The sequence below is a fragment of the Falco biarmicus genome, chromosome Z, assembly GCF_023638135.1.
Source record: "Falco biarmicus isolate bFalBia1 chromosome Z, bFalBia1.pri, whole genome shotgun sequence".
In the NCBI taxonomy this organism is placed as follows: Eukaryota; Metazoa; Chordata; class Aves; order Falconiformes; family Falconidae; genus Falco; species Falco biarmicus.
Window position 1 is genome coordinate 50,121,757 of NC_079311.1, and position 26,254 is coordinate 50,148,010.

General features: G+C 36.8%; 1 protein-coding gene across 4 annotated transcripts in view; it reads right to left on the minus strand.

Moving 5' to 3' along the window:
- CNTLN (centlein) overlaps window positions 1-26,254 on the minus strand; it is a 198,085-nt gene that overhangs the window by 118,655 nt on the left and 53,176 nt on the right. For all 4 annotated transcript variants that reach the window (XM_056324792.1, XM_056324794.1, XM_056324791.1 and 1 more), the window contains 3 exons: window positions 22,825-22,958; window positions 11,360-11,522; window positions 1,857-2,048 (listed from right to left, as the gene is read on the minus strand). In XM_056324792.1, the coding sequence (XP_056180767.1) occupies window positions 1,857-2,048; window positions 11,360-11,522; window positions 22,825-22,958 (489 nt within the window). The remainder of the gene's footprint in view (window positions 1-1,856; window positions 2,049-11,359; window positions 11,523-22,824; window positions 22,959-26,254) is intronic.

Genomic DNA, 26,254 nt, shown 5'->3' on the forward strand with positions numbered 1-26,254 from the left:
CTTTTAACCTCAGAAATTTCCTAAAGTTCTTTTCAAGAAGTAAACAAAATTGATTTGAGTGAAATTGTCTACTTGAATTTGAAAGGGATTTCAGCAAAGCTCCACACTAGGAGTTCTTAAAGAAACCCAACCGTTGTATTTTAAGGGCAGAAGTTGAAGAATTGCTTTAATTATGACAAATAAGTAATAGCAATGAACCCTTAGTTTACTCAGTGGGAAAGAGTCACCTGCAGTGTCCCACATGTTCAAAGAATACAGTAAGGTAGAAGGCTAGTGAGTAACAAAATTTTCTAGTACTACTAAGCTATCCAGGTTAATAAAGACAAAGGTAAATGCAAAATATTTACACCAGGTCCACATGAGATACAGCGTGATTATGATACACTGTCACACAATATCTAGGTTAGACAATATAGGTGGTGTACATGGAAGAAAGCATCCTAACATCACAAAAACAACAAACGTCTCCTTAACCTCAGGAAATATAATCAAGATACAAAAAAAGCTTTTATGATAAAAAAATTAAATAGTCTGACAAAGTAAACTGCAAAAAACTCTTCAGAGCAATACAAGATGATGAAAGTAGAATGCTGTATTCAGAAATAAAGTCTGAGCATTCAAAAGGCATCATCCAAAGCTGTGTTTGGAGGATAAACGGTTTGAGACTGATTTTACATTTATAACGTTTCAAAAAATCCACCAACATCTTCTGAAAGATAAAACTCTAAAACGATTAAGAAAAAGGTCTAGAATGTACCAAGATGTAAACACACGGAAAACTTAGTATGTTTCAACATCTGTGGAACAAAATTATCAAATCATTAAATTAACAGGAAGTTCAAATTCATACAAAATCTGTGTTAAGGATCCTATGAAAACACTTAAGGAATACTCTGGACAAAGTCAGAACATCAGCGCTGGAATGATCATCATGAACACATCCAGCAGATACTGCATTCTGTGATGTTTCTGTTTTACAGCAGATTACTACATACACAGACTTCGTGCAATTAAACACTGGGGTTTTTTTAATATTCAAGCTCCTTTGGGCTCATGAATAGTCATTAAAGATCTGCCTTTACTTACCCACATTAAGTGAAGTTTTACATTTAACAGGCATTATCACCTTAACCATTTTTGCTTCTCTGCTTAATCATGGGAAAGAGTGCTAGTAAATCTGAAATGCATTAAGTACATCTCATTGACAAATCTATGGAAGAAACTAAGCAATAGTTTACAAAATCATTGTAGGTAGATCATTTCAAAGCCTTTCAAACTCATTTAAAGTCATAAACTGGCCTTTGGAAGATGTCTGGGGTATGCATATAAGATCTGGCACACTTGTAACGTTGGAGCCCTGTTAGTGACGGTGATGGATTTACTGTAATAGTTTCAAATTGCACTTTACAGCTTAGAAATTTTTAGACAAATACATCTCCCCCCATAATACTTTCTTTAGATCTATGATCTGAAGTTAAGTTGCATCGTCAAGAACAATGAAACAAATCGGGACCAATACATTTCATTTTCACAGAGCAAATACAGAAACTTAACCATTGTTTCTAGTAACTAAATCATTTTGGTGTTGTCTTTATTTTTGGTATCTTTGTTAAAGAATATAAATAAGAGTCTTGCTGAATACTGACACTGTTACTAAAGGGTTTTTTTCCCAGGATAAATTAAATTGTGAAGTACCTTCTATTAGCAACAGCATAAATAGCTACACTACTGCAGCAGCACAGCTGCACAGTTTGTCTTAAGAAAAAACTCCAAACATGCAATTTCCTTTAAAACTGGTGCAGAAACTTAATTTAAAACAAGTAGAAACAATTTTATTATTCTAGAAGTGGACTCACCTGTACTTCACATTTTGGAGAACTCTGATGTACTGCATTTAAAGCATCATGAGCCTGCTGAAGCTGCTCTTGTAACTGACAAATCTTTTCATCTTTTCCTAGTAACTGTTCTTGAAGAGAGGCACAGTTTTGCTGCAGTTGAATTTCACTTGTTTTAACAGTTTCAAAGCATGAAGTCAATTCATTATAAAGCTATGACAGGGGAGAAGAGAAATAACAGGATTAAAAAAAAATTTCAATGCAGACAGCCATACAAATACAGGAGGAGAGAAAGTTAAAATTTAGTAACTTATCCACAAAGATTACCCTTTCTTTTTTATATTTCAACAATTCTTTCACACATCTTGTTCTCCTGCCTCCTGTCAGGCTGTATACATTTGAAAACAGTGATCGCAACAATCATGAAACTTTATGATTGAAAGATTTTCCAGGAAACCACAATTTACATTGGAATATTACCCGTTTCAGTTGCTTCTTTGTGGCATTTATGAATGGAAATGGACACCTAAAAATCAGGATTTATTTTGACAGTTTATATAAAATATAGAAAAGTAAAATACAAAAGAAAAAAAACAAAACAAAACAAAACGTATTGAGGACAGGCAAAAATCTGAAACATCTGTCCTGGGAATGAAATTAAAGGAACAAGAATGCCAAATATCATCCTTGTCTTTTATAGAGTAGTTTGATCTTTTAAAACTAAGATACTCAATATAGCTTGGATAGCAATACGGTGAATCCACTAACGCCTACTACATTTTATATGAATGTAAAATGGTTGTTCAAATAATTATTCTGTGGGAATTTTTTTGACATTAACTATAAAACCCAGAGATAATATTACAAGTTCTTACCCATGGCTGCTGCTCAACTGTTTTGCTGACACCAGAATATTGTATATATTCTGCAATTGCTTTAGAAGAGATTCCATACACACAAAGACTTCCTAGAACTATGTCTGAGTAATAACTAGCAGTACATGGCATCTAACTGGCAAAAAGAAGTTATTTTCAAGAATCATAGAACTAGCCTATCCCTCCATTTTTACCCTTCTTTTTTAGCGTAAACATCTGAAAACTGTTTAAAACAAAATCATCCTTTTATTTCAAAAATATAAAAACAAATTTGAAAAATAAACCTGTAGTTGAATAAACAGCAGTACAGATTCTGAAGGTAATAGATGACTCTACAGCTTTACAACCATTCCTCTCTCCATTTCAGTCCTTCATTTCTTTGATTGTAATTTTTTCTCAGAATAAACAATATTCTTCCAACTATTTATTCCATCATAAAATAATCTGTAGAAGGTATGTATGTACTTCCGCATACACTTTCTGACAGTTTTCTTTGGAAAATCCATTTCTGCTATTCCATCCAAACAAAAGTAACTCACTGAAAATCAGAATCTCTCAACCTATCAATACTGTTTATAAGTACAAGGAGCTGACACAAGTAATTTTACTTGTAAAAACATAATTTTACTCTTCATTTTACTCTTTGCCTTGTCAGCTTTACTTACATGATACTCTTCTTTCCCCCTTTCATCTGGTTACACCACTTAAGAGATTAAAGCCATTGGAAAACAATCACAGCTTTTAGATTTGGAAACTGCCTACCTAACACTTTGTGAGAAATCTGGAAACAATCATCTCCCTTCCTTTCTTTCCTTGTCATTTCAGACAAAGTAAATTACTTCATGCCTACTTCTAAAGCAGATCAGAGATCATGTCTCTCAGGCAAAATTAATTCAAAGTCCAGATCGATTGATAACTTGAATTACTCTGAGTCTTAAAATTAAACTTTTGCATTGAAACTTCTGTGCCTACCGGATCTTTCTTATATACTTAAGAAAGCTTACATCATCTCTAGAAATGCAAGTTTGAGATGAACCAATTTCTTACAGAAATCAGTATCTCACAGGAAAACAAACAGTTAATTTATCAAACCCATGCATTTTTAGATAACGTACTTCCAAACAAACGGAACATCAAGACACAGTTACTTCCAGCTATAACTATATAAGCTCATTAGCTAGATCATACTGGTATGACAATTTGCTGGTTTTATGGCTAGCAGCACTTAAGTGGTTGTAATTATAGTATCTGAAAGGTAACATCCTAGTAAGATGAATGGAGAACATCAAAAACATGATGCTTTTTTCTAGCTGGCAGCCACATCTCCTAATGTAGCTAATGGGTATTTTTGGTAGTCAGCATTTGTCAGGACAAGACAAATAGCATGTCTTTTTACTTGCATAAACTTTTCCAACCTTTCTAGCTTTGAAAACAGCAACAACAGAACACATACATTTCATGTATAAAACTAGCTGAAAGCTGTGTGTTAAAAAACACAGACACATCAGGGATCTTTTTACACAGACTTTATATATATATATATATATTTAAACAACACTGAAGTACTAGTTTATAGGACTCAGATTATTTTTTTAAGGTATTTAACATCAGAAAATTTCAAAATGAAAATTATCTGTATGAAAAGAAATGGTTTTATCTACTTTCCACAGATAACAAGAACAGCTTCCAAATCTCCATTTGGCCTCTTATCTTTTCTTTCATGGTGATGCACTGTTTTGTGAATTAAATACATGCTTAACGTTTATTTTGGATTATTTTGGGGGTTTCTGCGCATTTCTGAACCTGTTTTAGAAGAGGCACCACATTTAGTCACACTGCAGTAAGCACATTCCAAAACACACAGAATGGCACAACACAGTAAAACAGGTCTACCATTTACAAAGATAGAAGTCAGGTGTAGAGAGGTAAGATGTAAAATGGAGATCATAGAACTAGAGAGGGAACATTGTGTAAGGAATCCAAATGAAAGACAAAAATACTGTAAACTATGTACCTCAGAACTAGCAAGCTTCACTGAAAAGAGGAGTGAAATCCTAACTGTTCATAAGTGACTGGTTATACCTTACATGTATGTCAATAAAAGATGAGACTTGCCCAGGAAATTTGTTAATCTCCAAGAAGAAATATTTATATTTACAAGATAGAACAAAAACCTAAAATATTTTAAATTATTCTTTATACATTTTATGAAATTTGGTAGTTGAGGGGAAAAAAGCAACAGCGAGCAACACAATGCTGTACTTCGCACAAACTGTTGCACTGACTATATTTTGAGAACCTGTTTCTAATGGCTTCAAGCTGTCCTTTTTCTGACAGGCAACATAGACTGTTACAGGTGAAAGTATTTAAAAACAAAAAAATTAAAAGTATCTGAAAACAGTACACTGTAATAAATTCAGTCTATATGACACAAGAGCATTATTTATCAGTCAGGAAGGAAGAGTATCTTCGCTGAATTACAGAAAATTAAGTATTCCGTAAGATGTGACTCCAATGCCTGCTCACATGTGATAGAAAATATTTAACAGACTGAAAATGGTGGGGTGAGGTAAAGTACTGACATACGTCAAATATGTGTGATGGCAAAATTAAGTTAGATCAGACTAAAGAAAGCTGAGGAATTCCAACAAAACCTAGTAAAACTAAATCATTAACCCATGCTATCCATTGTATTCTGTTAGCCAGAATCATAGTGCAACTGGAAAAAACCTGCACTTTTTCACTGCAAAAAGTGAAACAGTTGACACAAATGACCAACACTAACACTATACAAATGTGCAGGATTTATTTTAAACTACGTTTAGACTGCTCCTTTGCCAATTAACAGTCGGGACACTTTTTCCAGTTCTAAAATAATTTCCACTTCCATAATCCAAACAGTACATAGGTAAGGATCTCATAGACTTTTCTATGAAATTAGCACACAAAGTGGGGACATCCAGGAGATTTCCTTCAAAAGTGTATTCCTGCAAGGAACTAACCCTAAGGTAGATCCATCCATTAAAATGCAGCTGTAGCCAATTCTATACACTGGTTGTCAAACAAATATTGTCCTACATTAAATGTTTTATCTAAAGGCTCACACCTTAAAAGCCAGTGTATTACAGAGACCTGAATAAAGGAACCCAAATATACAGTAACATTAAATACAGTAATTACATGAATGAAAAAAAGTTACAGTAAAACTGTAAGGGAAACTGTTACAGCACCACCACAGAAATCCATGTTACAAGATCATTCTGTTTATGAAAAGAACAAGGGCAGAAATCAGCTGGAGAAGCTCTAAGGTGAAACTGAAGAGGCACTCCAGACAGACAGCATATTGATGGTGTTTACTTTTAAAATTGAAAGGTAGAGGTAGAGTGATTTTTTAAGATGAGACACCATGAAGCTTACCTATGATACAAGAGGAAAATGTCAGACACAAGTGAGTGATTAAGAACAACAGAAGAATGTACAGAATGGATGTAAGATCAGGTAACGTGCAAGTAAGAGTCACTAGTACAAGCTGAAAGGGAAGATGTGCTTTCCTCAGCTTTATGTCACTATATAACCGCAAATACTACGGTTGTTTTAGAAAACATGTAAAATGGGTAACACTAGCAGTATACCTTCTCAAAAATAACAACAGAGAACATAAAAGGACATTTCAGTCTTCTTATTAGTGTTGTTACTGCAAAAATTCTGATGTGCCCATTTACATCAATGAATCCAGTATTTCCTGTTTCCTGACGCATCCCCCCACCCCCTGCAACACAGCCTTCCAGTATTCATTCATCTAATCGGTTTTGTGCAACTCCTTGTGTGGATATCGCTATCTAATGGTGGGGGTTGTGGATTGCTTTTTTGAATATATAAAAATACTGACACATTTCAATCAGAAAGACTGTATTTCTCAGCAACAACTTCTCTGTGAAATGCGACCAAACTCTGCCTAGATTTCTTTTCTCTATATAGTGTAGTGTCAGAGAACATTCAGCAAGCCTGTGAAGAACACCAGTCCTAGGTAATGCAGAAAAATGTTAATAATTCATACTGCAAATTGTACCACTTAAATCCTCCATTGTGGGACCAATCTGATTATATATAAAATTCAGACATATTTAAATCTTGTAGTTCTTACTCAGATCAAAATTGGTATTATTCATAAACATATTCAAGCAAACAATGTCAAGATTTTTCTTCTTGCACCATCTCATCAGTTTACATAATTTCATTTACAGCTCTCATATTGTAAAAAAGCACATTCTCATTGCCAGAAAAATGAAGGCAGTGGTTTGCAAACATTAGCAATAGATTTAGAATTATAAATTACTTACTCCCCCAGCCCCCCCGCACCGCCCCCCCCCCCCAAATACTTAAGCATTCTGTAGATATCAAAGTACACCATTACACACAGGACCTATAGCACACTAAGAATATCAGTACAGGGGTTTTCAAGCATGAAAATCATCACCTCTGAGTGCAGTTTAACATCACCCTGAGAGAACCAGAGTCTACCCAGGATTTCTTCAGCTTTAACCTATGGGCACATCTGATGCCAAAATATGCTTGCTAGTGCATGACCAACTGTATTGGTGTTTGGTATACAAAAATAGACTGATGTAATTAGCACACTTCCCAACAACAGAAAAGTACTGGAGCTTGAACTAAACTGTGAGATAATCTTTGTTAAAGATCCAAGTTTCTCACAGCTTTCACAGGTGAAGTGGATGACAAAAATGATGATTCACTCATTGCTGATGTGGGCTTCAGCATATTTGACTGGACAGTTAGTTGCTCTCAGCTCTTGCATGTGTGAAAGAACTTATGTTTTATTCCAATGTGAGGGACAACCTCATTGTTACTACCATTTAGGAACATATATATGTATATATATATAAAAAAAGATATAATAAAACCTAAACCCATATATATATATATGGGTTTAGGTTTTATTTTGCCAATTTAATGCTGCTTATGTGCACACATTTATGTGACCACATTTTTTTTATTTTTAACTAAGCTCTAAGGTTGTTGCAGTGACAAAAGAGACTGTAAGTGGCAAAAAATTACCTTTAGGATGGCAAATCCACTGACTTGCCATTTTGATTACAATTTCTCAGGCTCAAAGGAAAGCAGACTATCTCCACACACTGACACCATGAGAAGGACTAGCAAAGGCAACCACACACACAAAATTAGCCACAACATCTGAAAATATATCTGACATTATCCTATTTTTATCTGCTTTCTGGTGCACTTGATACAGACTTCCACAATACCTCATAATTGAAAACTCTTACTGTATTTTCTAATTATGCCAGCAATCTAACTATTCAACAATGCTTTTCTTCATCACAGGCGTGTACTGTACCACTAGCTACATTACTTTCTCTATGAGAGCTAAGTTCCAGCACACAAATTAAGATTTCCTATTTAATAACAAATAACAGTATTTCCATTTCACTATAAGGGCCTTCCACTAAGAGATTTTAATCAGTATGATTAACAAGGAACCTGAAGGCCACATCAGATCAAGGGAAAGTACTGCATTACAAAAACAAAGGCCCCAAATTGTAAATTTCAGAAAACTGTGATAAGCTGGCTAAGGAGTTCAGAATCTCTTCTTGTCTTATTATCCCTAGTATTGATTGAAGTCTCTCCACCTTGAAATTGTTGGTGAGGACAAATCTATTGAGCCTCATTAAATCCAGCATAGGAATGAAGTCCCTGGAGCATTTGGGACCACTGAAACAGATGCTGTACATTTCAGAAAAATATTCTCTCTCCTTGAGCATTAGAACTACAGCTGCAATATGAAATAGATATCAGTTTGTTTCCATAAATACTCTAACATAAAGTAGTTATTGTAGAATACAGCACCCTTAATATCTGTATGTAGAAACAGTAGTAGTATGTCAAGTCAATGCACGTTGACAAAACAGATTACAGATCTTGATGTATATGTGTTACCCACTACAGCTAGACTTGGAAGAGATTTTGTGGTCCTCATGGATTTCCACATAATCCAGTACCAGTTCATGACCTTGATCTGGTTTATCAGAAATGTTTTTTCTTTTATTCAGTCTACTGTTCTGTACTACACATTAGCATCAGCACAAAAAGCAGTTCTTCCTAAATGGTTAAGACTGTTAAAACAAACTTTGAATATGTGAGCCAACCACATCGCCTGAGCTATAGCATATACTGCCTATCCCACCACTAACAGAGAGGTCACTGATCTTGCTGTAAGGGACAATATATCATAGGATGTACATACTGATAGGCTCAATGCCATTTGGAGCAGTAGGAAATACTCCTTTGTGAATATGTTTATGGAATAGCTGACACATCCTTATCTAGCTGTTGCAGCCTGCATATTGCTAACGCGTGGAAGACAAACAGAACACACAATGGTCTGCAATGGTTTGCCTTTCTCATTCAAGGGAAAAATAGGCATTTGTATTATTTTTATAGATGCAGAGTTTTCCAAAGGTCTGCTGTGACTTCAGTATGACTGCATAACTTGTGATTTGGAAAATGAATGACTTCAAAGCAGTTACAATTGGGTATCTCATACAGTTCTCCTGATCAGAAGTATAGAACAGGATTGTCATGATAAAGGCACTCCTTTTCTCCTCCAAAAAATTTGCCAAACATTACTAGATCTATTTCATTCTGACTCAGGGAACTTAACTTTTTTTTTTTTAACTATATACCTTTTTTTTAACTATTTCTTATAATAAACAAAAAGAACAGTTTTTTTCCCCAGGTTCATTAGGTACTTTCCTATTTTACAAAAAGACTTTTTATCTTTCAGATAAATCAGATTCACAGTCATAATTTGCCAGAATATTTGAGTTGGCTTTTGCTGGCTTAAGAGGCGAACCTTACCCCTGGAAAAATACTGAATTCAGCACCTCCTAACCAGTAAATTTTAGGGTCATTTCTGAGTTGGATAGTAGCAGCTATCAAATAAAAGGGCTTATCTTCAAAATCACACTATTCTTGTTCTTGTTCTATGATCATCTAAGCAGAAGTCTTAAGTTCTGCTATGACAGACAAAGAATGGTGAACCAGCTTTCTGAAGCAATCCTGAATTTCGAGCCAAGACCAGTTTAGAAGCAGCCTGCCCTTACAGCTATATTAAGTATACACATCAATTTTCCATAATACATAAGTAACTTATAATAGTAAAATTATATTTCATAGGACAGGTTAAACTCTTTCCCAAATTGAAGTAATACTCACAAAAATCACTATTATGCAAGGTAAAGTGACCGTTATAAAAAATTTTATCATGCTTTAAAACAGTCTCATGAAAACCCAGTTTCATTTTCTTTGATATATGGTAGAATTCATCTAGAAGAATATGGTCTTATGAACACTAATGAAGAGCATTCATATTATTTTCATTTGTGCCAATTATTTTGTTTTGAGTGACTGAAAGGATTCATTTAACACCAATAGAAGCACTGACAGAAGAATGAAAAATGAAAGAAATAGCAACTCCCAACACCTACATTCTGGTTTGTTGGTTTTGTTTGGTTTTTTTTTTTAATCCTATAATTTATTTTGTCTTGCCCCAGATACGTGGAACTCCCCCTGCCTTGTACATGTTCTGAACACCTTTGATGGAAGCCTACCTGTAGCTTGTCTGGGCTACCATCGCTGCAGCCAATAATACACTTGTGCAGCATTAAGTACACAAGAATCTGCTGGGCACTATGTGTTATAAAATGTTAACACATTTTTAGAAACCTAGGACTGATTCTGGCTTGACTTAGGCCTAGCTTCACAATTTTAACACAAACTGCATACTCTTAAGTAAGATGATAAAGAGAAACACCTGTTATTTGAAAAAGCACTGACAGTACGCAATTTGACAAAACAGTCCCACAACTGGAAGAAGGTATGTGAAAGTTGTCTGTACAACTTCTTGTCTTCTTCCTCATCAATGTTTCCAAAAAGGAAGGAAACATATCTTCTTTATTTCTTACAGACTGAAAAACACAACCACATAGTTTGTTACACTCAAAAGTCTGAGTAGTGTGCATGTGATGGCTCTTCAGGGTTAGTGTTTTCCCTGGCATTCATCAGAAGTATGAATCTGTTCTATAAATGTAAATATAATTTTAAAAAAATTAAATTATCAATTTAAAAAGCTATTCTGGCAACAATTTTTCCAGTTAATTTTGATTGAGCAGTTTTTTGCATCTTAAATGATTAAAATGGCTTGAGATTCACACAAATACATTATTCACAAATGAAAGGAATTTCTTCTAAATTATCAGAAACAAATCGGAGAATTTAGCAATTGAAAGTTCTAGGAGAGAAAGAAGAAGAAAAGCATAAATAACACAATTACATACAGAAATTCATATGCTTGGCAATTCTCTCCCATTTTTCTTCAGATATAACTAAATCTTTAAATTTCAAGGCTCATTAGTTTAATGTAAGCAAGGTGCCATATATGCTGGGATGTAATTAGGCCAATAAATTCTGTTAGTCTGACAACCATATTTTGACAACAATAAAGATCCAGAGAGTTAAAGGACGCAACACTGCACAGTGCTTTGATTACTCTGTCCAATGTACAGATGGATATTAAAATGAACCCTGTGATCATAAAGCAAAATGGCATACTTTCTGATATGATGTTGTTTCAGCTGTGTGTGCTTCTTCTTGGTTCTTCAGTACTTTTTGTGTATCAATATTGAGAGCCTGAAGCTGCTTTATCAGCTCAGCCTGCTGTGTTGTATGTTCAACGTTTTGTCTGTAAAGACTCTGCAGCTCCTGTAACTCCTTCCTGTGCAAAACAAGCAATAAATAGAAATTAAGAAAAAGAACAATTACCTCCGTTAAACAATTGTGTTCAAATAATTTTATTGTAGATGATGAGCTTCCTATTTTCATTTATTTCTCTGTCAATTGCCTTATAAACACTAGAAGTTACATATAAAATATTTATCACATACTTTTGTGAAATATCTACAAAACAGTTAAGTTTCAAAATGGAATGCCATTCAATTTCCCTCTAATGCTCTAACTGCTCTAAAATAAATGGATTTTCACTACTGCATCAACACTTTCTAATCAATATTCAGTTAACTCTTTAGCAGTAAGTGTCAAAATATAGAATATTTAGAACACATGAATACTAAAATAATTTTTTTAACTATCAGAAAAAAGTTAAGTTTTTCTTAAGTTGCAGAGTATATGTAAAGCAAGTCTCTTATCTGAAATACATATACTCCCTACACAAAGTATGTCTGCTGATGAATTACCTGTTGTCTGCAGGTACAGCACACTGCAACAACCATAAGCAAAGCAAGTAAACTTTGGTGTGTATTATCTAACCTAACAATAAAAGCTCTAAAACAAAGTAATAGGAATTGTGCTGTAATGCAACCATAGCATAGATTTTGTATCATCAGTTTGCTTGAGAATTTTATTGTACAGCTAATAGATCTTCTAAATTAAGGCGAAAGGAAAGATCAGCAACACTTGTTTTAAACAGTGATTAAAAACTTGGAATATTTTCCGTAACATGTTATAAGTTCAGATGACTCCATTAATCCTTTTTAATGTATCTTATACTTAATTTTCTGTTTAATTCACAAGCACGTTTCACCCTACTATTACATACAGATACTAACTTTAACACTCCAATTAATTTTCTTCTTATTCCTTAAAGAATTTTCTTAGTGAGCTCCAACACATATGTGACTTCTCTATGCCTAGAATTATCATTAACAACAAGAATCATCATAAAATTTTTATAATACTGCTGGAGACATCCAGGCAACAATTAGTGTACAAAAAGTAAGCGGCAATACCAAATTTACTATGTTTTCCTGAAACTGCAGAAGGACAAAGAAACCATTTTAAGGGAACTAGCAAAAAAAACCATTTAAGACCTGTGCCACTACTTAATTTGTGATTACATTTCAATTACATAAAAATTGAAATTACATGTACCATAACAGCACAGTCAGACAACTTGATGTTGTAAAAAATGCACTGTTTATAAAAGTGTGTTAACAGGCAAATACGTAAGAACACTTAAGGACATCTTACTTAACAGTATTTAAGTCTTACTCTTCTTAATGAGATGTAAAATAGCTTCTCAAAATTAACAACAGTAGAGATGCAGTAAGGAATCTGGTTTTGTTGCATAAAAAGTCAACTGCAGTATGTACTTCATATGTATTAATTCAATCCTTTTCATAAGCAGCAGAAATAAGGACATAAGTGATACATTGGCACTTCCCAACACCCTGTACAACAGGCTTCCAAACAAGCACTTGCTTCATTTCCCTGACTGTGAGTATATAGTAGAAAATGACAGATCTTTGCACTGCAGTTAAAACACAGACTATATTAATTTTGCACAGGTTCTCCAACCAGAATCTCATTTTATTGTGGAAGGGAAAAACATGGGATAACCTTGAACCCTCAGATACTGTTGGAAATGGTAGTAACTGTTGCCACAACCATTCTGGTGTATTGCTGCTCTTTAATTTGTATGCAAACATCAATACAGTTTTCCATGTCTGTCACCTGAGAATACACAGTATTAGGTGTTCTCTAATGGTCTGCCCACAAAGTGTATTGCCACCCATGAACTGCCGCAGTCAGAACACATATTTGTTCATGTTAAATTCAAGCTTTTTAAATACAAGGAAGCTCAGTCACAGTTCCATTATGTCACACTTTAAAAATAAAATTTCTTCATACGCATTCCTAAATTCCTTTTTCTTTTGAGTAAAAAGTTACCCAAACCAAAATAGCTGCAATCTGAAAAATTCTTCCCACAGAAGCACACAACTACTGCACTTAACTTGCAGCTGAATGATACAACTGCTTTTATTCTCTTTAGTGAATGAGGTGCTATTTTTACATTGTGAATCCACAAGGGGAAACTTTTTATTTCTTTTTTACACAAGAAGAAGAAAATTATGCTCAATCTTATGATGAATTATTCAGCGCCAATAGTGCAATACAAATTAATTCACATAATGAAGCACCTTTGATAAGATACAGGCCAACCTGGTGAGGGGAGCTTTAAACAAGGAATGGCAGGACAGAGATGCTGATGACCAAGCCACGAGTAAGGGAGCTGTGGCCCAGGTGGGCAAGCAAAAGTCACAGGTTGGTGTGGACAGGAAAGACCTTGTGATAAACAGTACAATGCTCAAGGAGGATCACCTCAAGCACACACACATAAATATGGGAGGGCTGACAGGACATCATGGGGGAAGCTCTTAAGAGTCTTCCTGGGAAATAAGCACAACTGTGTGCCCATCTGAACTTGCTGTTCAGAAGCACACAGCATGTCCCTATGGAGGATGACGGGAGGAACTACAGATTTGTCTGCAGTTGCAGGGCTTCTCAGGATCACACAGACAAGGTGGGATACGTCACATGACCGGAGTGTTGCCATGCATGCATACAGGCTGTTGAGGAAGGACAGGCTGGGATAGCAAGAAGTTGCCCTTTATGTGAAAGAGCAGCATTAAGTAGATGGAGCTCTGCCTTGGGATGGGCAATGAGCCAGTTGAGGTGTGGGCAGACCAGTGCAGATTACACTACAGCTGCCTGCTGATCCATTCTGGTCTGGAAGAAGAATTAAGTCCTCTTCAGAAAACTGGCAGAAGATTCATGTTTTCAGGCCCTTGTCTTTCTGGGGGACTTGAATCACTCCAGTATATGCTGGAGAGACCACATGGCAGGGCACAACCGATCCAGGAGGTTTCTGGAGTGCTTTGACAATAACTTCTTGCCACAGACAATCAGCAGCCTGATGACAGGAGATACACTGCTGGACCTCATACTTACAAACAGGAACTGGTCAGGGATGTAACGCTCAGGGGCAGGCTTATGTGCAGCCTTGAGATGATGGGAGTTCAGGATTCTGAGAGGAGCAAGAAAGGCAAAAAGCACAATTGCAACATAGATTTCAGAAAAGCAGACTTGGGCGTTTACAGGGACCTACTTGGAAGAATCCAGTATAGTACTGGCCTGGAGAGAAGAAGGATCAGGATCTATGACAGCTTATTGATTTTCAAGAATCACCTCCTCCAAAATCAACAATGGTCCATTCCAGTGAGCAAGAAGTCAAGCAAAGGTAGCTGGAGGCTTGCATGGATGAACAAGGGCCTCCCCTGACTAAACTCACATGCAAAAAGAAAGGATACAAGATGCAGAGACAAGGACAGGAGGACAGGAGGAATTCAGACATTGTCTAAACATGCAGGGATAAGGAAAGCCACAATGTGTGGGGAGTTGAATGTGGTGAGGAGTACAAAGAGCAGTAAGAGGCTTCTGTAAACAGGTCAGCAGCAAAATGAAGACAAGGGATAAAGTGGGATCACTGATGAAAAAAAGCAGGAACTCTGGTAGCAAAGGACATAAAAAAGGCCAAAGCACTCAAGGCCTTCTTAGCTCTGTCTTTAAAGGTAACACTTGCCTCTAGCAATCCCAGGTCCCTGTGAGTCAGTCTCAGTGGAGGAGGATCAGATCAGTGAACATTTAAACAAACTGGCCATGCACATGTCCATGGGAGTCGATGTGATACACCTATGACTCAGTGCTGACAGAGGCTCAGTAATCTTAATGATCTGAAAGATCACGCCTCGGGGGAGGTTCCTGACAACTATAAGAAAGCATGTCACTATATTCAAGAAGAATAATCTGGGAAACTTGAGCCTCACCTCAGTCCCTGGAAAAGTGATGGACCATGTATGGGACCAGAAGATCACTGGGAGTAGTCCTCACGAATTTACTAAGAAGAAATGATAGGTAACCAACCTGACAGCCTTCTCGGATGAAACAACTAGCTTGGTGGATGAGGGGACAGCAATGGATATTGTTTATCTTGAGTGTAGTAAGGCTTTTGACACTGTCTGCAAGAAAACGCTTATAGATGGACTGATGAGGTATAGGCTAAATAAGTGGACAGTAAGGTGGACTTGAACCTGGCTGAACTACTGAGCTTAAAGGGTTGTAATCAGAGGCACAAAGTCCAGTTGAAGGCCAGGCACTAGTGGTGTATCCTAGGGGCTGACACTGGGTCCAATACTTTCTAACATCTTCATTAATGACCTGGACAAATGGGACAGTGCACCATAGCAAGTTTGTTGATGACATAAAACTGGGGGCAGTGGCTGTTTCACCAGATGTTTGTGCTGCTATTCGGAGGGACCTCAACAGGCTGGACAGATGGGCTGACGAGAACCAAAGTTCAAAAGGAAGTGCAAATTACTGCCCCTGGCGAGTAATAACCCCATGCACTAGCACAGACTGGGGGCTGATCAGCTGGAAAGCAGCTTGTCAGAAAATGCCTGGGGATACTGGTGGACACCATCTTGACCCTATAATATGCTCTTGTAACAAAGGCCAATGACATCCTGAGCTGCACTGAAAAAAGCACTGCCAGCAGGGGGAGGGAGGATCTTTCCCCTCTATTCAGAAGTGCCAAGACACACCTTGGTGCTGTGTCCAGTTCAGAGCTTCCCAGTACAAAAGACATATGGACATACTGGAGTAAATCCAGTGAAGGACCACAAAGATGATGAAAGAACTGGAGCATCTGCTGTACATAGAGAGGCTGGGAAAGCTGGGACTGTTCAGCCTGGAGAAGGGAATGCTCAGGGGAATATTACCAACGTGTATAAATACCTGATGTGAGTCTATAAAGAAAATGGAGACAGACTTCTCAGTGGTGCCCATTCACATGAAAAGAGGCAATGGGCACAAATAAAAAACATATGATGTTCCAGTTAAACATAAGAAACATGTTTTTATCCTGTAAGAGTTCCACTCTTTTTTATCCTGTATGAGTTATCACTGGAACACGTTATCCCAAGAGGTTGTGGAGTCTCCATTTTTGGACACACTGAAACTTGACTGGACACCATCCTGGGCAGCCTGCTGCAGCTGATACTGCTCAAGCAGAGGGCTGGACCTGTTGGAGCAGCGGGACTACACAGTCTCAGCCACTCAATGATTCTGTGTGATTCTGTTACTAATTTGCTTGCAGTGTGCTCAAAGGGAGTATACAAAATCAACAAAATCAACCCCATGACAATCAAAAACAGTTACAAGATAAAAATTATTTTCTGATCAAAATATCTATTAATATGCTTACTCAAACCAGCAAACTACTAGGCACTCTACAAGAGACACCTGCCTGTCACCGCAGCAGGGTAAGAATGTCAAAGCCTTAGTAAAATGATACTCCTAGGTGAGGACGTAACAGAATAAATAATCAAAAATTGCAAATTGGATGTAACAAAGTTAATGAGTGGCATTTAAAATATATGTACCTATATACACACATACATATGCATCTATACATACATGCACAGATAAGTAAAAATATCTAAATCTATATGTTAAATCTATAGATTATATGTGGATATGTACATCTACACATACAAGTAGGATAAATGTATACAAATATAAGCACATACTGATAAAATGTTTTAATATATTGTGCACTCTAAACAAACACAAATTTAAGAAAAACGTCACCATCAGCAACACTAATGGAATACACAGTATTCTCTCAGCCAAGTACCAATATTGAAACACCTACTAGTTCTATTTTTTCCCTACTACCCCTACCCTCCCCATAAACAAACACACTATGATACACTGAGAGTATTTAGCTCCATTTAACACTGAAGTCACCAGATAGCTCTGAGAAAAAAAAAACTCCTGTCTCTAACCTAACACCTTGAGACCGGTACAATGGGAAACCAAGAAATTTACAGAAAGTGAACTGCACACTTCAAGTCACAAGGAACAGCCTGCATGCAATGAAAAATACCCATTTTTTTCTCAAGTAGAAGTAGAAGAGCATAGCTAAACTATTTTAGCCACTAAAGTAATATTACGGTAACCTTAGCAGATTTTCCCTTAAAGATTGCAAGGCTGACACCACATGAAGACACTACAAATTGGACTGCAGCAAGACTTGAAGATTTCACACCTTGTCCTACCAATAACAATACTTAAGGTTCATACTACTGTTTAGGGTAGAGATAGCTCTAGCGCCTACATCTTGCAACAGTGGAAACTAAAGTTTCCTTCTATCCTTAGAGGTTAATATTAAATAAAACTTTTATATCTGTAGATACCAACAGTTTAAAAGTAAACAGTGGCTTCCCAGAGATGTATATGAAATGAGCAGCTACTGTCATTTCAGAAGCTATACAACTGTGCTGCAAATAGTTAATGTTCTTCACACCCACCACTTCAGGTGATGATGTTGGCTGTGTTTCACCACCAGTTTTGGGCAATACGCTGGGATTCTGAGTATCTCAGCTACCCCTATTACCAAGGGAGTATAAGAGGGTATGGGGTAATTCAGGAAATCTCTAGATTCCATTATCTGTAGTTTAGAAATACAACACAGTGACAGGCACTATGAATTACAGTTTCTCAGGGGAATGTCATAGATACTTACGAAACAGTTTACAGCACAAAGCAAAGAATAACCTGAAAATCCCAGAGCAGCGAAGGAAGGGCTGCACAGAAATCTACTGCCTTACAATTTACAACACAGAGGCAAACAGCAGCAGCAGTGGGGGGAGAGGGACAAAAAAGAAAATAAAAAAAAGGCAGGGGGCAATTTTGTTGCAAAATAACTGGTTGTAAAATGATCAGGGATAGATTTGGAATAGAAACTAATCAAAGGAATGAAGCCATGGCACACATGGGCAAGAAAATCTTACTTGTTTTAGATTATGGTGTATTATATTCGCAAACAGTTTAGTACCTCCTGTGACAGCAAGGCTCAAGTCTTCAGTGAGTCAAGCAAACCTCTCCTGGTCTATGCTCCAAGTTCCATCAGAGCTGTGAGCCAGTGGGGGACACAGCACTGAGTGCTCAGCAGTAAACACAGAAGTTCTAAATCTTGATATTGAACCTAATTCTAAAACAAAATCCCAGAGATCCATTAGACTTCATCTTCAGAAACAAACAGCAAGATCTGATAATTCTTCCAGAACATGAAAATGGAAAGGCTATCAGGGACTCTAAATAGATCCAGAAAATCTGTACTGAATGCAAATATAAAACATATAACAAGGAAAAAACATTTCACAGCTACTTCAGAAGTCTGAAATCATGCCCAGTGAGATCAAGAGTGCTTTTCAAAAATAAAGCCAGCAAGGAGAGGTGGTGTCTTCTTGAAGACATCTGCTGTGCAGGATGGGCCCTGTAAATACTATCTGTTCACTAGTCTTTGAAAATTTATCTTCCACACCTCAGAAGCATGTTACAGACTTTTCCTGACACTGGGTAGGATTTTCAAGAACACTCACTATTCTGCAGGGCCAGAGTTAGACTGGAGCACTGTAGTGGTCTGACTGTGCCTGAAGGCCAGGTGCCCACCAAAACCTCTCTGTCGCTCCCCTCCTCAACCAGAGAGGGGAGAGAAAATACAATGAAAGGCGCGTGGGTCAAAATAAGGACAGGGAAATCACTCAGCAATTACCATCACAGACAAAACAGACCTGACTTGGGGGAAATTAATTTATTACCACTCAAATGAGAGTAGAATAATGAGAAATAAAATCAAAACTTACAAACAAATTGCCCCCAAACCCTTCTTTCTTCCCAGGCTTAACTTAATTCCCAATTTCCCCACCTCCTGCCCCAAAGCGGCGCAGGGGAATGGGGGCTGCGGTCAGTTTATCACACGCTGTCTCTGCTGCTTCTTCCTCCTCACACTCTTCCCCTGCTCCCGTGTGAGGTCCCTCCTATGGGAGACAGTTCTCCACAAACTTCTCCAACATGAGTCCTTCCCATGGGCTGCAATTCTTCACTGACTGCTGCAGCGCGGGTCCTTCCATGGGGTGCAGCCCTTCAGGAACAGTGTGGGTTCCCCACAGGGTCACAAGCCCTGCTAGCAACCTGCTGGCTGCCCATGGGTCACAGTCTCCTCTCAGCATCTGCTTGCTCTGGTGTGGGGTCCTCCATGGGCTGCAGGTGGGTATCTGCTCCACCATGGACCTCCATGGGCTGCAGGGGGACTGCCTGCCTCACCGTGGACTTCACCACAGGCTGCAGGGGTATCTCTGCTCCTGCACCTGGAGCACCTCCTGCTCCTCCTTCTCCACTGGCCTGGGTGTCTACAGAGTCATCCACTGGCACAGACTTTGTTGGGGTTTTTTTTGTGTTTTTTTGCCCTTTCACAGACGCACTACACTGTTGCTGATGGGATCACCTTGGCCAGCAGTGGGTCCATTTTGGAGCTGGCTGGCATGGGCTCCATTGGACATGGGGGAAGCTTCTGGCATCTTCTCACAGAAGCCACACCTGTAGCTGCCCTGCTACCAAAACCTTGCCGTGGAAACCCATTACAAGCACTTCTTCAAAACCTTGGTCCCTGCTAATTTGATGAAAAAGACTGCCCCTTAAATGGAAACAGTTCTCTTAATGTCTACAGACATAGTTGCTGTTAAATGAAAAAAACCCTCTTGCTAACAAACTTGACAGATGTGCAGAACACAGCAAGAAGTTAACGATTGCACAAGAAACAGAGCACCAGACCAGTCTGCACAGAGACCTCTAGAGACTTTCTTTTCCAATTGATTTTAGCATCTACTGTAAAAATCTCAGACAGTATTACCAAGATGTCAACTGAAGGAGTATTTTTCTGGATCTGCCTATAGTGCATATGAAAGATGACACCAAATGAATGAAGCCAGTCTCCTTCCTCTTTTCCTCCAGAGCTTGTTCCTAATAATTACAACTGTGCTCCTGGTCTGTTTTCAAAAAAGGGGAGGGTGAGGAAGGGAGGCAGGTAGCAGACAGGGAGGGAGAGAGAGAGAGAGCAGTGGATAGAACAGAGAAATCTGCAAGTCAGACTGTCTTTTTCAGCTCCAAAATTTTGAAACAGATGATGGGAAACTGGAAATAGTAAGGGAGGTGGGGTATTTTCCACACGATTTGTCATCAAATTTTCTGCCAACATTGAATGAAAACTGAGCATTCAATGTGATACTTTTATAAGACTAAGTTTTAAACATGGATAACAATAACAAAAAAGATCAGTTAAAAATAAAAGGAACAACCAAATGCTCCAATCATGAAGTCAACACAGTTCAAAGATCTTGGCCTAGGCAGGTAAGATGTGAAAAACTTATTTTCTCCTCAGATTTTTTCCTTTAATTCTGCAGTTGTTACCTTCTTTAACTTAAGTACAGTTTGACTTTCTTCTGCATAGACCTCTATAATCTGAACTTTTTTCTTTCATTAAGAACCAATAGAAAAATAGTTTTAACTATGTACTGACACTATGGGACAATAAGGGGAAACTTCAGCATTCTGTACTACAAAAGACACAAGGCTATTTTAAATTCTTAGTTTGTATGGCTAACTACCGAAACTGCTGCCTGAAACTGTGAATTTTACATAATATAAGCCATTTAGCATGTCTTCTTTATTCTTAATAGAAATATCAACAAGAAACTTGTAGATAAAGACAGTTCATTAAGAAAGATTAGCAGGCATTGAATTACAGTTACACTGATCAAATATATACCTATATAATATGTCAAGTATAACTCACATACTAGTGATATGGAAAAATACTATCCTTCATCACTACATCAGCTAAGTATCTAGGAAGAAAAACACTTAAGAACACGGAAAAAAATATACAATCAGTCTGCCAAACTGTTTTCCATAAATGTAGGTTGGTTGTATGGAAAAACATACAGGAAAAGACTTGAAACACTTCAAAAAGAAGTACACTGTCCATCTTTCTGTTGCCTCAAGTTCAGACTTTATGTCCAAGAAAGTATTTATTTTAATTACATCTTTAAACAAGATGTCTGTGACAAATTTTAAGAGGTTGTTTTGCAGTGAACAGCAAAGAATACATTTTGGGAAATTTAAGTTTAATGACTTGGCCTACTCAGTCTGCAATATCCTAAACTGCAACCAACAAGCAGTAACTTTGCAAACCTTGATTACGTGACTTTAAAAATGTCTTCTTTGCTGTCCCTAGTCCTCCCACACACATATCTATATTCCTGAGAATAATTTCAGCGGTAATAAAGCCTATTAGTCCATTCTCAACTTCCAGTGATTGCTTCTTTCAATACAATTTTCCATTAAACCTGCCTATTTTTATTGACTCTCAAAACCCCAACCTTTTAAATATGAAAATAAGAAGACATCCTTTTTCCTGTAAAGATTTCAACAAATACTAGGACAACAATTTAGGTCAGAGGCATCAAAAATCATATTTCTATTTTTTTCCCTAAAAGACTTAGATACTGACTCCCTACAGCAAAATTATTTCTGCTTGGAAAACAAATAGGAGCAGCCATGCTGACGAATTCTGCAACCCAACTTCAGGCAATTTAAGGCAATATTGAAGGTAATTCTATTTGACTAACACAAGAGTGATAAACACTGCACGCCTTTCCCTAAGAAGGGAAAAACTGATAATTTCCTGACAATCCACTTAAAAGTTACCCACTGTCTTCCACCAGTGCCTTAATTTTGAGGAATTTGGTAGTCTAGTCAATTCATGTAACTCATTCCATTCTTCATTTCTTTTCCACAACTCAAATAATGCAGCACTAATCTCACAGGCTGAGTATAAAGAAACGATGTGCGAGACCTAAGATAAAGTTTAAATCACTGCACTTTAAAATTTTAGTACAGGCCCGTGTAGACTTCTGATGACTGACTCATCAGATTTGACTTTTAGGCTTAAAGCTTTTCTAAATTTAGGGCATTTACCCTCTCCGATCAAATATTTACACCACTGATCATATTGATATTTTGTTATTTTCAGTGGAGATTGCTAGTTCTCTGACCCAATGCTAAATACAGAAGTGTAATTTTTAAAGTCCATACATACCCCAAAACTGATGATATACTAAAAGTCAAAATATATCAGGGAGAGTCTAAACTGTCATCTACTGTTAAACTTCAAAAGCTTTACATCTTGTGGAACAGAATGGCATGAAAATACACCATTGCACAAAATGCCTGTAACGCAAGACACTGCTTTGTGAGTGGAACAACAGTGTTTTTGACAACACTCAGACTAAGAGGCAATGAAATCATGAAATACTTACTTAGCTCTGATTACATCGCAGTCCTTTTGGGATAGTTCTTCCTGTTTCACAGCTACTTGAGATGACAAGTTACTGCATATGCTGTGCAACTCTCTCATTTGTTCTCTTGCCTCTGTTAAATCAGTTTCCAAATTCTGTAAATGAAGAATTTGAAATGTATTAAAGGTAATGTATAATGAAGTGTTAAAATCTATTATGCATGTTATCTATATATATATAAAAATGGATGTGCACATACATACATGCATGTATTTATTGTGATCTAAGCAAATATATATAGGTATATGTGCATGTATACTTGTGTGAAAAATGTGAAATATCAGGAAAAAAGGTGTATTTCAAATTTTAGATTTTCCACCTGTTCTTTGCTGTAGGAAGTTTTCCTTAATTCATTTGCTGCATATGGAAGGAGAATCCTGAATCAAATCTTTGCAAAGCAATAGTACACTAACTACTGGACTAACTAAACCATGTTCTCTGTATAGAAATCAAACACAAAAAAACGCTCCTCCTAACAAAAAAGCTATAGATTCATTCTCAAAAGAACACACAATATTGTACACATGAACTAAGAATCATCAATACGGATTAATTTTTGATACTACTTGTTAAATCTGCTCTGATTTTGCACTTGCAATTCAGTGCAAGTAGTAGTTTCTCCAGGAAAAGAAACTGTGTACAAGAAGACTTCTGGAATGCTCGTTGAAAACAATGTGAACAAGCAATAGTTTGCCTATTACAGTAAGCCTTACTGTAGACGTTGGTCAGCAAAGTGTGAAGGTATATCTAGGAAACGTAGCAGTAAGGTAGCTTACGCAAACAAGACTTCAACCTCTACACTGTGACCTTACTAGAGTTCTCCGGAGGTTTAGCAGCTCAGAGGAGTACTTCAGTCCTTAAGAAGCTTCATATGACTATTCTCCCAGAGTGTTTTGAGGCAAGAATAGAATCATTACAGCAATATCTACAGCAGAGATTCAGAAGGTGGTAACAGCTTTAGACCTACTTTGATATTATGCTACTCACAGACACAGTTGCTTGTTCTCAGTAAGGCAAATATTCCAGGATTCACCAATAATCTAAAATAAATGCCTCCTAGTAGGACAGCATTCCTAACCTACAGCCAACAGTATACTAGTTTATCTACCATTTACATACAGACTTAAAGAAATAGAGATGCACATTTTTTCCCTTTCAGCAAAGGTGTTTCAAATACTGAAGGTCTCAAAGTATTTTTAAAACTGAAAAGCAAATAATTTTTTTTTTTTTGTCTTTAAAACAGAATGAAAGTGTCTTACATGTATTTGGATTTATCAAAAGTGCAGTACAATCAAGCTTTTTGAATTTGGACAAGAATTACCATGCCCTGTTAAAAACAGAAACATTAATGTGATAAAATGGAAAAATTAGTAAGTGAATAAGGTAGGAAAATTATTTGTCTTATCATAAACCTCAGGTTATACACCTGGTGTACCTGACTAATGAGTCATCATTCAATCTCAAAGGCTAGGCAGCAAATATTTTTTTGTTTCTCAGATAGCGAAAGATTTCAGAATGGTAGGAGGCAGTCCATTCTATCAACACATGAAAATGTTGAAGTATAATAAGATATTCTTAACTTGCAGTCAAACAACCTTAGGGTTTCTCTCAGTATTTGTTTTTCCACAGCACCTGAAAGTTATTGTATATGTGAATGGAAATGACAGAGTTCACATTTTCTGTGAATAAACCCTATTTGCCTATCTTTCAAACCACACCACAATGTTGCAGAGGTTTCTCATGGTAGACATTAAAAAATATCTGATCTTACCAATGCTTAAGTTCCCATCATCCATTGCAGGGTACAATACAAAGAATAGGTAACAAATTATTTTGTCATAAATACAACTTTAGAAGCTATACAATTGCAGAATTTAAAAACAGAAAAAAAGCATCTTTCAGTACTTAACCCCATTTGTGACAAACAACCTCAGATTTTGATTTCAGCTAACAAATCAATCAGTTCGATCTTCTGAACTTATTTTGAAATTGCCTTGTTTTTTAAGCATTACTGAAAGGGCAAAACAAAAACAGGTGCAAGAAGGGACTGGTTATACAAATAGATTATATACTGAAATAACCTGTATTGAGGCATTTAGTAGATCCTTTGTACAGAAGTCAGAAATCTCAGATTATGAAATAACCTACAATCTTTTACACTCAATTTGAGTTTCTCTGCTTTTTAAAATCTCATGGAAGTTATGTTGCCTTCAGTTGATACATCAGCCAAAAAGGTAGTTTCATTGCATACACATGCAGACTGAAAATTTGCTAAATATAAGTTCTCCTAAACCTGATTTTCAAATTAAATCTAGTTTCAACTGTATATACAAACAGTTTAGAATTCAATATTTCAAAGCATATTAAAGCAAAGTAAGTTATTAAAAACACAGTAAGTCTAAACATCTAATAACTCAGGTATATAGTATGAGGAAGAAAATGCATATTTTGGAGAAAAATACAAAACACAGTAAAAGATACACTTCTTTATGACAGGACTGAAAGTAAAGCACAAAAGTAAGTCTAGTCATTATTTCTAGCCGTGAAAATGTGGTGATCCTAACCTTCAAGCCCAAGAACTATGAACTCTGAAAAATAAAAAAAAAAAGGTGAATTTAAAAGAACTTCAAACATGAAAAGCTTAAAACACATACAAGGCATAAGGCAGCATATTTATGCATAATTATTGACTCACTGTGAATTAACACTAAGGTTTTGTTATTTGCAGCTTCAAACCCTTGGGAAATCACTTTTAAATACAGTAGCTTTGTTTTCATGTTTTTTCTTGTTATGTATTATGACAGAAATAAGAGTATTGTTGCAGGGTTCCATCTCAATAGAACTCACGTTTCAGTGGAACTAAAAAATCAGGCTCCTCTTGACAGAGATAGCTGTTTCTCAGTGTTTAACGTTAAAAGAGAACACCTCTCCCTGTTTCTTTGAAAGCTGTCACCTTCAGACTTTGGGAACTTTAAAAAGCACTTTGTTTAGTGGTTTGGGGTTTCTTTCTAGTTAGCAATTCCACTATCTTTTAGCCTAACTTCATTTAAAATGTGCCAGTCTGACACTTTTTGTTGTCTACATACAAAGCCTATTGTGCCTGTCTGAGTTTGGGAAAAATATACATTCTTAGTATTATCAAACATTAGCTTCAGTGACCTGCATCCGAAGAACAAAACTTAAATACCCAAGTCATTCTTAAATATGGAGACACATCCATGCATAAGGTGGCAAGTGACAGCTTTTCCACTTGTGCACTGTCAGGAGATGCAGGAAGCTGATATAAGCCCTGGGAAGCACAGAAGAGTAGTTCTCAAGAACTACTTCAAGGCAGAAAGCAAAGCCTCATGTTAATTTTTTATACGCTGTACATTATTTATATGAAGGTACA